Source organism: Henckelia pumila, chromosome 2, assembly GCF_033568475.1.
Source record: "Henckelia pumila isolate YLH828 chromosome 2, ASM3356847v2, whole genome shotgun sequence".
In the NCBI taxonomy this organism is placed as follows: Eukaryota; Viridiplantae; Streptophyta; class Magnoliopsida; order Lamiales; family Gesneriaceae; genus Henckelia; species Henckelia pumila.
Genome location: NC_133121.1, coordinates 119,711,019 through 119,725,977, shown reverse-complemented (window position 1 = coordinate 119,725,977; position 14,959 = coordinate 119,711,019). Strand labels below are relative to the sequence as shown.

At 36.9% G+C, this 14,959-nt stretch overlaps 2 protein-coding genes across 2 annotated transcripts; both read right to left on the bottom strand.

The window, feature by feature from the left end:
- Positions 1 to 399: 399 nt before the first annotated feature.
- LOC140878279 (CASP-like protein 4D1) lies at positions 400 to 1,133 on the bottom strand. The gene is made up of 2 exons (XM_073281877.1): positions 910 to 1,133; positions 400 to 784 (listed from the first exon to the last, which is right to left on the bottom strand). The coding sequence occupies exons 1-2, from the start codon at positions 1,131 to 1,133 to the stop codon at positions 400 to 402; spliced, it is 609 nt and encodes a 202-aa protein (XP_073137978.1).
- Positions 1,134 to 2,385: 1,252 nt separating this feature from the next.
- Positions 2,386 to 5,878, bottom strand: LOC140882543 (serine/threonine-protein kinase BRI1-like 2). The gene has a single exon (XM_073288601.1). The coding sequence runs from the start codon at positions 5,780 to 5,782 to the stop codon at positions 2,402 to 2,404; it is 3,381 nt and encodes a 1,126-aa protein (XP_073144702.1). The 5' UTR covers positions 5,783 to 5,878; the 3' UTR covers positions 2,386 to 2,401.
- Positions 5,879 to 14,959: the final 9,081 nt, after the last annotated feature.

Here is a 14,959-nt window from a genome sequence, read left to right as displayed (position 1 = left end):
GTCTTTTATTTTCTCAATCTGTTGAGAAAAGTAGATTTTTCGTAAAACAATCACTAGTTGTTTTTTGTAAACTGATTTGATTTTCTAGTGATTATTTTGCCACGAGGCATCGTACAAGTACTTAGTACTTGTGCATAATTATTTTTGTGTTATTTACATTTACTGTTAGTTAATTATTCTGCTGCATAGTGTTATCGTGAAGTGTTGACAACACTGAAAGATAACACAGACTCGAATATTTATTTCTGGTATTTCTGTGATTTCAGACTGTCCAAACCTTACATAAATGTTATTGTATACATCAAAACCAAATTTCAAAAACAAAGACACCAAAACTCAAAATTTAACAAAGTAACTCGAAAAAATATATATTATATTTTCCCTAGAAAAGCATATATCTTATGGTGTTCTCTTGGCGAGAGCCAAAGATGAAAGGACCGATGAAACTCCACAAGTGAGGAGTGCAATGAGAAGAAAAATGGTTGGGATATATGCTCTGTTGAAGAAGTCATCTAGTTTCGCTCGTACCGAAGGAAAGCCGAAGCCCACGTGATCTTCAAACGCATCCTCCAATTCGTCTATCTCACTCTTGAGATCAATCGTAACACCGAACGCGGCCCCGACGCCGGTCGCTAGTAGGCATAAAATGACCTTGTCACCAATGAAGATAACATGTGGAAAGGGGTGATTTAATATCTTTTTTCCTGATCCAACTTCATATATCAGAAGTGATGACTGCGATAAGTTGTAGACTATTCCTATGACACAAGTAGCAACCACGTACCTATATGTGCATGCAAGGAAACTAAATTAACATTGTACTATATAATATAAATAATTAATTATAACCATGCATGTATATAATTAAATTAAGGGTCTTTGTTTCATTTATATATCATCAATAATTACCTGTAGGAATAAATATCGTTGAAGTGAAGTGATGTTCTGGAGTCGAATTTTTCGGAGTCGGAAACCATGACACTCAATGACACTATTAGAGAAGCCAGAGTGACGAGTCTCGCGATCAAAGCTAATAAAGGCATCAACGTCGGCTTCGACGCCACTCGAGGTTGTGTCTGGCCCTCAATCTGATGGATCGAAGCCGGAGTCGCCGGCTGCCTTGTTTCAGACATTATTATAAGTATTGTGAAATTCTTCGGGGAGGACTTGGTATATATATATTTGTCATCATTGATCACATTGAAATTTCCGAATTATATAGAAACCAAATCTTTTTCAAGTAATTTTCATTCAATTATTTGGTTTCATGATTAAATTGTTATTTAATTTACTTGCGTATAGATAACTATCTGCTGTCACTTTTGAAGTCTTTAAAAAAACATGAAAATATGTCTGAAAAACTTTTGGTATCACAAATTTCTTATGCGACCCATTCTTTGGGGTGGAGCTTTCTCGTCGTCGGCATTTCCGAAGCATGAAGTCCTGACAATTAGAACATGATGTGGTACTAAAGTTAAAATTTTAAAATGGACTATTATTTTTTGGATCAAGGATTTCAAACTTATAATTTAAATCTATAATTTTTATTCATGAATTCAAAGATTTTACGAAAAAGAACCGTTTTTTATCTAAACAAGTTAAATGGACGATTTTAACGGCATTTAAGCAAGTATTTTTTTATCATGTTTAGGCTTGTTTAATAAGGGGAAAATGGCCCAAATCAAGGTCCATTAGAACGTTATCAATAATGTAGAAATTGCAATGAAGATGGGGCCTCATGATCAAGGCCCGATAGGTATATTACTTTATTTTTGTCCGGCCCAAGTCAAAACATTTTTCTTTAGCATCGCCGGCATTCACATGCCTGTTATTCTTTTTCACTCGTACAATTAAAAAAGTCGTACCAAACCTACCAAAATTGGTCTCTACTAAGCTAAGACGTAATATAGTTAATCATTGCATATATGATACATACATACACATGGTCAAATATTAGTCCTTGGATCATCCACACACATGTCAATTTCCATAATCTAATGGTGTTGAATTAGAGGGTAAAACACTCCCGGTGTAACATAGACTAACTCATTTCTATCGTACTTTCACAAATTCAGACAAGACCGTACAATCCCGCATTCATAAAATATGTATCCCTTGTGCAAGATTGGAATTTTCCATTCACAAATAAAATCACAACTCGAATGAATTTCCACATTAACTAACAAATTATTTATCGGATGAATAGGAACCCAAAAATCGTTGAAACTAATTAAACTAAGGGATCTTGACATTTTACATAAAACTTGTCGCAATTTCCTTTTCGAACCAAAAAAAAAAAAAAAAAAAAAGTGTCACAAAATGTGCATGACATAACATTTACTCAATGGATTACCACAAACATGTAATTAATTAATTAACCGAATCGATATACAGATGAAATTCAAGCACTATTGCCCATTAGCTCTCGCAACATGGCCACAACTTGCAACATATTGGGGCGTTTGGAGGGGAAATCATCCACACATTGCATGGTTATCTCCAAATACTTCACCATCTCCTTAACTTCTTCCACCTCCGATTCTTCACTGCCTTTGGTGACACACAACAACTCCGTGTCTATGACTTCCATGCCTCTGCCTTCTCTCACCTTAGCTTTCACCCACCCCACCAAATTCGTGTCACCGAAATCCTCCTTATCGGTTGGCCTTTTCCCCGTCAGGAGTTCAAGAAGTATGACACCGAACGAATACACGTCCCCCTTGGCGGTGCAACGGAAGCTCTGATAGTACTCTGGGGGCACGTATCCAGGCGTCCCGGCCAGCGTGCTGACGCTCAAGTGCGTGTCCAGGGCACTTATAAGCCTCGCCATTCCGAAATCCGATACTCTTGCATCCATTTCACGGTCTAGTAGGACGTTGCTGGATTTCATGTCCCGATGAATTATGTGAGGAATGCAATTGTGGTGAAGGAAACAGAGGCCTTTGGCTGCACCTCTGCCTATCTTTTTCCTCTCATCCCATGTTAGAATCCTCTTTTGGCCGTTTCTTGGCCTCCCATGAAGCATTTCCTCCAGGCTCCCGTATTCCATGAATTCGTATACCAGAAGTCGTTCTTCGCCGATCTTGCAGTATCCCAGAAGTGGGACGAGGTTTTTGTGTTTGATCTTGCCTAGTGTCTCCATTTCGGCCATGAATTCCCGGTCGCCTTGGCAGCTTAACCGTATCAGTTTCTTGATTGCTACACTTGATCCATCCTTCAATGTAGCTTTGAAAACTTCACCGAATCCTCCTGACCCGATGAGGCTAGCGGCTGAGAATCCATTCGTCGCCTCGATCAGCTGCGAGAATTTGAGTTTCCTCAGTTCCCTCTGAAATGTTGCAACATTGATACTCAGCGGCTCTTTCTCCTTCTCGATTTTCCACGTCGTGGCTGCGTGTGATGCTTGTAAACTACCGAGCATTCTGGCTCCTTCGGCCTCCTTGCGCCTCGCACGAATCGCTATTGCCCACACGATCAGTATGCAGACGGAAGCGAGTGATATGAGAATTCCCATTACCATGCTGTTAGCCCAAGAGGAACCAGCAGATTTACGTCTCTCTTGACCGTTTCCTGTTGGATTGTCTGAAGTCGGGTTGTCGTTGTATTGGCACTCGGGCAATGGAACCCCACATAGACCTGGATTATTTGCATACTGAGTTGCTGGAAGTGTACTAAGCTGTCCTCGAGATGGGATTTGCCCTGTTAACTCATTGTTGGAGAGATCGATTTGTACCAAGAAAGAAAGATTCGAAAACGAGTCGGGGATGTGCCCTTGAAGTCTGTTGTTTGATGCATCAAACACCCCAATATTCTTGAGCTGCCCAAGAGAAGCCGGTATTTCTCCTGATAATTGGTTGTGGGACAAAACAAGAACTTGCAAGGCTATCATTTCGCCGAATCCGTCTGGGATTTTTCCTCTGAGCTGATTATACGAGAGATCGAGATATTCTAATGTCTGGTACCGAGTGAAAAGACTCAAAACTGGACCAGAATACAACCTAGTAAAGTCACAGCTTCTCAATGATGGAACCTGCAGCAGTCTCTCAGGACGAATGCCTGAGAATTCGAGCAATCCTCCAACTCCTCTACACGAATTCCCTACATTTCGCACAAACACGAGTGTGTTTCCTGAGAGGATTCCAGTCAGCGCCTTTGCTCCAATCTGCCTGCCAAGTCGAGATGGGATTTCACCACTTAGCTGATTACTGTTAAGATCTAGCCAAACTAAGCTGCTACAATTTGCTAACTCTTTGGGGATCTGACCAGTCAAGCTATTGTTTGCAAGCTGTAGAACAGCTAGCCTTGATAAAAACCCGAATTCTCTTGGAATCTCACCGCTGAGTTCGTTGCTAGTGAGGGATATCCATTCTATATTAGCACAGTTGAACAATTCAGTTGGGATCTTGCCACTTAAATGGTTGTTGTTCAATATAAGATTCTTGAGTTTCTTGCATTTCCCCAACTCTGCCGGCACATCTCCTTCCAAGCTGTTGTACCAGGCTATCAGCTGCTCAAGATTCTCAAGATTCCCGAGCTCTTTAGGAACCGATCCATTGATGTAATTTATGCTAAAATCAATGATCTTTAGTTGTGAGCACAGAGATAACTGAGGTGGGATTTGTCCGAAAAGTGAATTATCTGGTGCTCTCAGCTCTTCAAGTGAGGCAGCCCCGGGACATAAATCCGGTGGAATATTCCCAGAAAGCAGGTTGGAGCTGAAATCAACTACTCTTAATTTCTTGCAAAATGAAATGGAAGAGGGAAATGCTCCACTTATCATATTGTTGCTGAGTAATAGAGTCTCCAGAGATCCTAAACTCTGAAGGATTGAATCAGGGAACGATCCGGTCAAGTTGTTATTGGTCATATCAAGAACTTGAAGCCAAGAACATGATGAAAATGATGTAGGGATCGATCCAGTAAAGTTGTTATTTGAAAGTTTAAGTTCCAAAAGTGAATTACATATACTGCCTAATTCGCTTGGGATCCACCCTGTGAGATGATTGTGAGAAAGATCAAGCTTTTGCAAGTTCTTCAGAGAACCAAAAGCTGGAGGGATTTCCCCGTTGAGTGAATTTTCGGTAAAAATAAGCTCATTTAGATTCGTGCAATTCGAAAATGAGGCTGGAAGGGAACCCAAAATTTGGTTCCCGGACCAGTCAAGACTCAACAAAGAGTCGCAGCTTTCGATTCTCAAGCCCGCAATCGAGCCTGTGATGTTGTTATATGACAGATCAAGAAACTGCAACTTATCAATGTGCAAGAACAGGTTTTCAGGCAAGACACCAGTGATATTATTGAAAGCAAGATTCACATATTCAAGATTAGGACAATCTGCGAAGAAATTTTCCGCAATATGGCCCGAAACACCAGCAAAAGACAACTCAAGCTGCTTCAAACCATAAGGGATTTGCACCAAAGACGTGGTAGCATTTATAGACAGAGAATTAGCAGAAAGGTTAAGCGAAGTCAACATATCTAACGAAGAGAATGGAAAGAAAGAAACTTGGCCAACAAGTGACGATTGAGCAAGATCAACAGCTGACACTCTCCCAAGAGTGCAAGCGACCCCATGCCATTTACATGGATCTTTATTAAGTTGCCAATCCACAAGAACTCCATTTGGATCCTTGAGAATCATCTTCTTGAAAGACAAGAGAGCCGAAGCATCGGTTCTGATTGACATCGTAGGCTGCGCTTGTTCTCCTGCCATAGCCGTGACAAGAAACATGACCATAAAAGAAAAACTTGTCCGAATGATGATGATCATTCTCACCTCCATTGATGGAGTTGAGCCAATATTCCAAAAGGGAGATTTTTAGTGTGTGTAAAAATGTGTGAGAAATAGTGGTGAATATGATGATGATACAATTCCCTTTGTGCCAAGAGGCAGAATGAGCTTTACAAAAAGGGCTTGGTTCCTTGTTATGCGTGTGATTTTATATGGAGAAAAAGGAGGGAACATGGAATGGAATGTGAACTATAAGAAATTATAGGAGGAATTGTAATCAAGTCTTGGTGGGGTAAAGGTCTAAAGGCAGAATTTGGATTTAAAATATTATTATTATTATTATTCTTTTAATAATATCATATCATATTATATATTGCACTGAATCTTCAAGTGGTCTGTAAATTAAGTTTAGTGAAAATTGTACAAAGAGCCTTTCATTACCTGGTGAAGTTTTACTTTATATGGAACATAATATTGGAATAAATATTGAAACAGAACTGACGTTCAAAAAGGTAACTTGTATTTGCAGCTGGAACTATTTCAGGCAGACCTAATTTCTTAGTCATTTAATAATGAAAAAATTATTTCAAAATTTGTATTTTAATATACGTAAATTTCGAACATTATCAGTCTTTATGAAGTACTGGTCACAAATGAATACTATATAATACATGCACTAAACGAGCCAACTTTTAAAGGAAATATTTTTTTCATCGAGTTCCCAAAATGTGTAAAAAAAAATGGAATTTTGTTTTATTTTTGAAAAAATATTAGATGGGCCATATTTCAAGTAATATTTGATTGAATATAAAAGACAACGAAGAATGAAATGTATGAATTGGTCAAATATAGAGGACAGGCCCACAGACAAAAGTATATCAAACTAATATCACTTCTTTGAAAAGAAAAATTAATGAATCACAAGCGTGAAAATGGAACAGAGGTGGAGGCTTATCGAAGTAAAAATTTATACACTTTATGTATATATATTTGCTTAATTAATTGGGGTCCGTTTTAAACAAAAGTTCTGTAAAAATTTACTTTTCCATGAATTAATTCTCAGCCAATGAATATATAATTCTTTTATTTTCACATTTTATATCGATTGATTTGACAAAGTAAGTGCAAACATGGTCTCCCTTCCTTTTATCACATCTCACCTTGTGGATCCAAATTCCAATCCAAGGCCTATGGTATAATAATCATCAACTCCAAAAGAATAGAATAAATAAATAAGTAAATAAATAATATTTTCCCAATTTATAATTATTGTCATTCTAAAATCATCTTTATCAAAATGGTCTACTCCCAAGTTTGTAGTGGCCGCCCCGCGTAGATCCGTTCTTTTATGTTATACAGTATACACGATCTAAAAGTAAACATCTATCAATGATGATTAAGATCATAAATATTCGATCAATATTTTAGTCTTCGGGTCGAATTATATAAATCGTTAAATCACGTATACGCCACTTAGCGTCTATGCATTTGCAAATAGGTAAATATTATTTTGAAAAAAATGGGGCGTTGATTGTGGAGAAATTTTGAAAACTTTGGATCAGGTGCTTGCTCAAAATCACGCCTTTTCCCCCCTAAGGAATAATTTAACAATAGGGGGTAGGGGGGGGGGGGTTTATGTAGGACCATATATTGAAATGGAGTAGGGTGAATATAATCATTGGCATTGTTAATTAATTCTTTTTTTACAATGTACATAATAATTAATGGATTTTGATGGTCACAAATCACAATTGTAAATGTTAAAATTCAGAGCACAAGAAATCCAAATAACAAGCAGAGATCACAAAGAACACGGCCTCAAGAATTAAACACTTAATCATTGAACAATAAGAACAGGAACAAGAAAGACACGAAGTACACAAAGGATTTTACTTGGTTCGGATTGGGATCAATCCTACATCCAAGGATCTGGGTTTCAATCCAAATAATTCACTATCAATCAATATAAATGTCAATTCGATACAACCCTCTTCGTATGATCAACCATAAGCTAAAACATAAACCTATGTACCATATAAACAAGAATCATCAGGGATTAGATCTACGAAGTTTCAGCTCATCACAGACGCACTTCGATCAACAATCTTTAATCCAGAAGAAGCCCTATGATATTCTTAGAGGATTTCGAGAGAATGGAGAAGACTCTTCACAATCGCAGAAACTCTGAGTTCTCTTAATTCGTTCTGTTCTTTATTCCCCGATCAAGGCCCCTTTTAAAACCAACTTAGCTAATTAACCACTTTAACTAACTAAGTTAATCTCAACCATTAAAACAGTTTTTGACTTCCTTTGACTGACCTGAGCCCTTGATAGCAATTAATGCTCAAGTCAATATTTAATATCCACAAATCTCCACCTTTGACAGATTCGATTGTTATCAAGTGAATTCAATGAGTTCCCACTTTTAATCTAGCTTAGTCTACTCCACAAGCTGCAGCAAACTCAGTGCTTGATAGAGCTTGCTCACAGGTATCACCTTTGTCAACATATCCGCAGGGTTAATCAATGTGTCAATTTTCTGAACTTTAGCTAATCCTTTTGAAATATCCCTTACAAAATGTAATCTTACATCTATGTGTTTCGTTCTTTCGTGAAAGACAGAGTTATTTGATAGATGTATTGCACTATGTGAGTCACAAAATATAGTAACACTCTTCTGTTCAAATCCCATTTCTGTCACAAAGCCGGTGATCCACAAGCCTTCTTTTATAGCTTCTGTTAGGCTTATGTACTCCGCTTCAGTAGTGGATAATGCAACAACATTTTGCAGATTTGATTTCCAGCTTACTACATTACCTCCAATGGTGAAAACATATCCTGAAATTGACCTCCTCTTATCTAAATCAGCTGCGTAATCAGAGTCACAATAACCAGTGACTTCACACATGTTTGGAGTGGATTTTGAGTACTTAAGTTTCAGCCCTTATGTTCCCTTTAGATATCTCAGTAGCCATTGCACAGCCTTCCAATGTTCTCTACTTGGCTTACCCATAAACCTGCTGACAAGACCTAAACCATAAGTAATGTCTGGTCTAGTAGAAATCATCATATACATGATGCTTCCCACTGCATTGGAGTATGGAACATTCTTCATGTGTATGGCCTCTAATTCCTCTTGATCTTCCTGTACTGCTTTCAATTTGAACTAAGCACCAATAGGTGTGATTACTGACCTAGCATCTGCCATATTGAGGAGTCCTAAGACCTTGTTTATGTACTGTTCTTGAGACAAACACAAAGTCCTCATCTTTCTATCTCTTTTGATTTCTACCCCCAGGATTTTTTTTGCCGGTCCAAGATCTTTTATTTCAAAAGCTGAATTAAGCTGTCGCTTTAGCTTCTGAATCTCTTTGAGTTCTTTACATGCTATGAGCATGTCATCAATATAAATCAAAAGGTAGATGAAAGATCGATTTTGAAGCTGCCTGTAGTACACACAACTGTCGTACTTGGATCTAACATATCCATGCTGTAACATAAAGTCATCAAACCGCTTATACCATTGTCTAGGTGACTGTTTGAGGCCATAGAGAGATTTTTCCAGTTTGCAGACTTGTCCAACTTGAGGATTTATCTCAAAACCTTTTGGTTGAGTCATTAGGATCTCTTCTTCCAGATTTCCATGTAGAAAGGCGGTTTTAACATCCAATTGTTCAAGTTCCAAGTCATGAACTGCTGTGACTGCCAATAGAATTCGAATTGAGGAATGCTTCACTACTGGAGAAAAAACTTCATGGTAATCTATTCCTTCTATTTGTGAGAATCCCTTTGCTACTAATCTGGCCTTAAACCTTGGCCCTTCAACACCTGGAACTCCTGGTTTCCTTTTGAATATCCATTTGCAGCCTATCATTCTTTGATCTTTTGGTTTATCTATAAATGTCCATGTGTTGTTCTTGATCAATGATTCGTATTCATCTTGCATGGCCCTTTTCCATTGTGCACTGTCCTTGCTATACATTGCTTCTTCATAGGTTGATGGCTCTTCCAAATCCATCAATGCAGCCACATTGAGCGCAAATGTTGTGAATTCAGATGATGCATACCTTGAGGGAAGCTTGATTTCTCTTTTGACCCTGTCCCTCGCCATTTTATAATCCTCCAGATTGTGATCATGTATCATGTCATCACCTTGTTCACTTCCTTTTTCATTTGGTACATCAGACTCTTGATGAGATATTTGATTCTCATCACAGCTTACATCATAGACATCTTCAGGTAGTTGTTGATAAGCTCCACCTTCATCCTTATCCTGTGAAGTCTGCTCATCTTGTTTAGAGCTGGCTGATACTGGTGCATTTTTGTTAGCATAGAAAACTGTCTCATTAAATACCATGTCTCTAATAATGACACATTTAAGCTCATCCAAAAGCCAGACCTTATAGCCTTTTATGCCAGTAGGATAGCCTAGGAAAATACCTTTCTTTGCTCTAGGACTAAGTTTTCCTTGGTTAGCATGAATATACACAACACAACCAAAGGTTCGTAGGTGTTTATAGCTCGGTTTTATGTTAGACCATTTAAACTCTGGAACCTTAAACTCAATGGCAGATGATGGTGACAGATTAATAAGATAACATGCAGTAGAGGCTGCCTCTGCCCAAAATTTTGATGGTAAACCACTTTCACTAAGCATGCATCTCACTTTGTTCATTATAGTTCTATTCATACGTTCTGCCACTCCATTTTGTTGTGGTGTATATGTACAAGTCCTATGTCTTGCAATGCCATTTTCAGTACAATATTCATTGAACTCATTGTTGCAAAATTCCAAACCATTGTCTGTTCTTAATGTCTTAATTTTCTTTCCTGATTGGTTTTCAACTAAGGTTCTCCACTCTACAAATCTTTTAAAAGCTTGATCCTTTGTTTTCAAGAAACATATCCAAACTTTTCTAGAGTAGTCATCAATTAAAAAAAAATTATTGACATTTGGATAAGGATAAAGGTACCTGAGGCGACCCCCAAAGGTCAGCATGTACATAATCCAGGGGAGATTTTGTATTGTGAGTTGCTGTTTTGAAGCTTAGTCTATGATTTTTCCCGAGAACACAGTTCTCACAAAATTCCAGATTTGTAATCTGTTTTTGATCCAGAAGACCTTGTTTGCTAAGCTCTTGAAGTCCTTTTAGACTCATATGGCCAAGTCTTTGATGTCATAACAGTGTATGATTGTTATCTGTAGCTGCCACATTGATTTCAGACGATAAAGTTGTTCCTTGAAGAACATACAACCCGTTCCTTAGAATGGCTTTCATTATAACCAGTGACCCCTTTATCACTTTTAGGGTACCGCTTTGAGCTTTATAGTTTAGTCCCTTGAGATCTAAAGTACCTAAGGAAATCAGATTTCTTTTCAAGTTCGGAATATATCTCACATCAGTTAAGATTTTAATAGAACCATCCCACATTCTCAGCTTAATTGAACCACTCCCTTGGATCTTGCAAGATTGATTGTTGCCAAGAAGTACATAGTCTGAGTCTATTTCTTGAAAATCAGTGAACCAATCTCTTCTAGGGGACATATGGTAAGAACACCCTGAGTCTAGTATCCATTCTTCCTTTGGATCTTAAGTGGAGATGGTCAGGACTTCAGCTTCTTCATATCCTTCAAGGAGATTTGCTGCCTCAGTGGCAGTAGTAGATTCATGTTCTTGATTCTGCTTTCTTAAAGGTCAGAACCTTCTTATATGTCATTCCTTCTTGCAAGACCAACATGTCCTCTTTGGTCTTGACTTAGACCTTGACTTTGATCTCCATCTACTTGCGGACCCCTTCCTTTCGAGAGATCTTCCTCTTATATTTAATCATTCTCCAATAGGCTTTTGATATTTACCATTTGCCTTCAAATCTAGCTAATTGGAATAGGCTGCCCCTGTCACTTCTTCAAGAATAAGAGTTTCCCTTCCATACTTTAAGGTATCCCTTAGCTGATCAAAAGCTTTTGGCAGGGAGTTTAATAGAAAGATTGTCTGGTCTTCTTCATCTATTTTCACCTCCATGTTCTCAAGATCCGATAACAACTTAGTGAACTCATCAATATTCTCATCAATTGACTTATTCTCATCCATCTTGTAGCTGTAGAATTTTTGTTTTAGATATATCCTATTCGAAAATGCCTTTGTCATGTACAGTTGTTCCAGTTTAAGCCACATATCAGCAGCTGTTTTCTCCCTCACAACTTTCCTGAGAATTTGATCACTAAGGCTAAGAACAATCGTGTTTCTTGCCTTCTTTAATATCTCGGCTTTGTTCCATATTGTATTTGGAATCTTTGATTCTCCTTGTAATGCATCATCTAATCCTAGATTTTCTAGATGAGCCATCGAACTTTTTCACTTCGAATCTTGATGTGGACATCGCTAGAGAATGTCTCTGGCCAGTAGACATTCTTCAAAGATAGTTCACAACAAAAGATACAGTGGATAATCGAGAAATGAATCAATGGTAGAGAATTAGCAGAACCTCTACTTCACAGAAGACCTTCGCCCCAAGATCCTAATCTTGAGGCTCTGATACCACTTGTTAAAATTCAGAGCACAAGAAATCCAAATAACAAGCAGAGATCACAAAGAACACGGCCTCAAGAATTAAACACTTAATCACTGAACAATAAGAACAGGAACAAGAAAGACACGAAGTACACAAAGGATTTTACTTGGTTCGGATTGGGATCAATTCTACATCCAAGGATCTGGGTTTCAACCCAAAGAATTCACTATCAATCAATATAAATGTCAATTCGATACAAACCTCTAGCTTCGCATGATCAACCATAAGCTAAAACAGAAACCTATGTACCATATAAACAAGAATCATCAGGGATTAGATCTACGAAGTTTCAGCTCATCACAGACGCACTTCGATCAACAATCTTCAATCCAGAAGAAGCCCTATGATACTCTTAAAGGATTTCGAGAGAATGGAGAAGACTCTTCACAATCGCAGAAACTCTGAGTTCTCTTAATTCGTTATGTTCTTTATTCCCCGATCAAGGCCCCTTTTAAAACCAACTTAGCTAATTAACCACTTTAACTAACTAAGTTAATCTCAACCATTGAAACAGTCTTGACTTCCTTTGACTGATCTGAGCCCTTGATAGCAATTAATGCTCAAGTCAATATTTAATATCCACAGTAAAGATGAAAGTGGATAAAAGAGGGAAAGGCCCACCAAAATAAATAAATAAATGAATGAATCGATAATCTCTAGCAAGTAGTGGTTAAAGGTAAAGGGAATAATGATGCTCCCATTTCCGGCAACTGTGTATATTCTCCCTTTATCATGCTTCGCAGGCTGGATGTGTTGTTGAAAAATATTTAACTTTATTTATTACAGAATACGGCACCACTCTTTTATTTCACTTCATTTTATTATTTTTCTTTTTCTTTTTTATTTTTTTTAAAAAAGTCTTTTGGGTTAAAGTTGTTTATGTGTTATAAAGATTTAAGGTAGTGAAGAAATATATCAAGGAATGAGCTCCTATCTCGAATAATTAGTGTCACAAAAGTGTTTGGATAACAATTTTAGATATCCAAACCACTGACGGGTCGGAAGCTCCGATTCGAAGGTAATTTTAAGCTAGAGAATTCTCACTACAATGGGAGACAATGACTTCATTTCAAATGAAGCACCATTAACTGATATTGGCACCAAATGATGTACAACCATGCATTTTCAACTCGGGATCATTTTGGAAAAATGGAAGTTTGAATACAAACAGAAAAGCCACTTCCCGATCGACTTTAAACTTGTGTCTAATAATATCATTAAAATTTATAGATCTATATATTTAATTTTCGTAGTATAACATAAAATGTGTTGTGGTAATTAATGAGTGACTAGCATATGCATGCATGCATATTCTTGGTGAAACAAGGGTTCTCATTTTATTTTATTTTTTCAAAAGTAAATCATATATTGCATCAGCACTTCAATAGGTCAAATCTTACAAGTTTTTTAGAAATAAAGAATCGAATCATTGAAGATAAAATTGTAAGTTTTAAGTAAATTTTTACGAGTTAAACCATAAGTAACTTGATTAGTCGTCCTATTGCAATATTGGTTGTTTCACGAAATCAACAATGGGATATATAGATAGTGTTTGAGAGAGATTTTAGAAAGCAATTTTCAGCTTTTCGTTAACAAAATTTCAAAAAATTTCAAAATTTTGTTAATGAAAAGGTGAGAAGTGCTTCCTATTAGCTCTCATAAACACTATCATAATCCATTGAGAAAGGACCATCTTTTCGAATACTTATTGTGATTTTAGAAGTATTATTGGCTCTACGATAGATATATGGAGGAGGAAGTCGGTATTGGAATCAATCATTAGGTTGCATTATAAGTCTACTCTAATATCATGTAAAAATCAATTTCCCTATAATTAGCCCCCCAAAAATGGATAAAAAAGCTAGTCACGCTCATAATAATTATCAGGGGTCAAATAAATTTTGGTAACCAAAGAAAGCAGTCAAAACTTTGTTTAAAAAGACATACAAATCCAATAATTGAAACGTTTTGAATATAACAAAAAAAATTATAAATAAAATGAATATAGTCCAGTAGTCCTCTAGATTAGGTTTGAATTTGGGCAAAGATTTGTTGTGGGTGGGTCTTTTGATGCAAAGGCAAACAGTGGGTTTCATCGTTGGGCTTAGGCACGCCTTGGGGACATTGATGGGTCTATTTGGTAATACAAATGATTGGCGATGGCCCCGATAATATTCTTTTTTTTTTCTTTTTTTTTTATTATTATTAGCTTTTGCTACTTTACTACTTGCGGTCAACAAATAAGATAAGTAAATAGAGTTTTATTTGACTCGGTATATAAATTTTACCTTTACCCAAATGATTGATTCGGGAATTATTGGGCCTTCAACATAAAAGATTGTACGATGGCCATTTTGTTTCTTTGAGATTCGAGATTTGACGGCATTTTGCAAATTATTGGCCTCTTTCTTTTCTTTTTCTTCTTCTTCTTCTTCTTTTTTTTTTTATTTACAAAATGGGCTCTTAAAAATTTAAATGTAATTTAATGGGTTAATAAAATTGCACACTTTTAATTAGAATTATTTTTAAAAATGGGAAATCTAGCATGATAAAAAAAAATTCTTGAAAAAAATTCCTTTTTATTTCAGCCATAAAAAAGTATTTTTTTTAAAAAAAAATGAATGGATAATTGGATATAGTGAATAAGGCATTTTC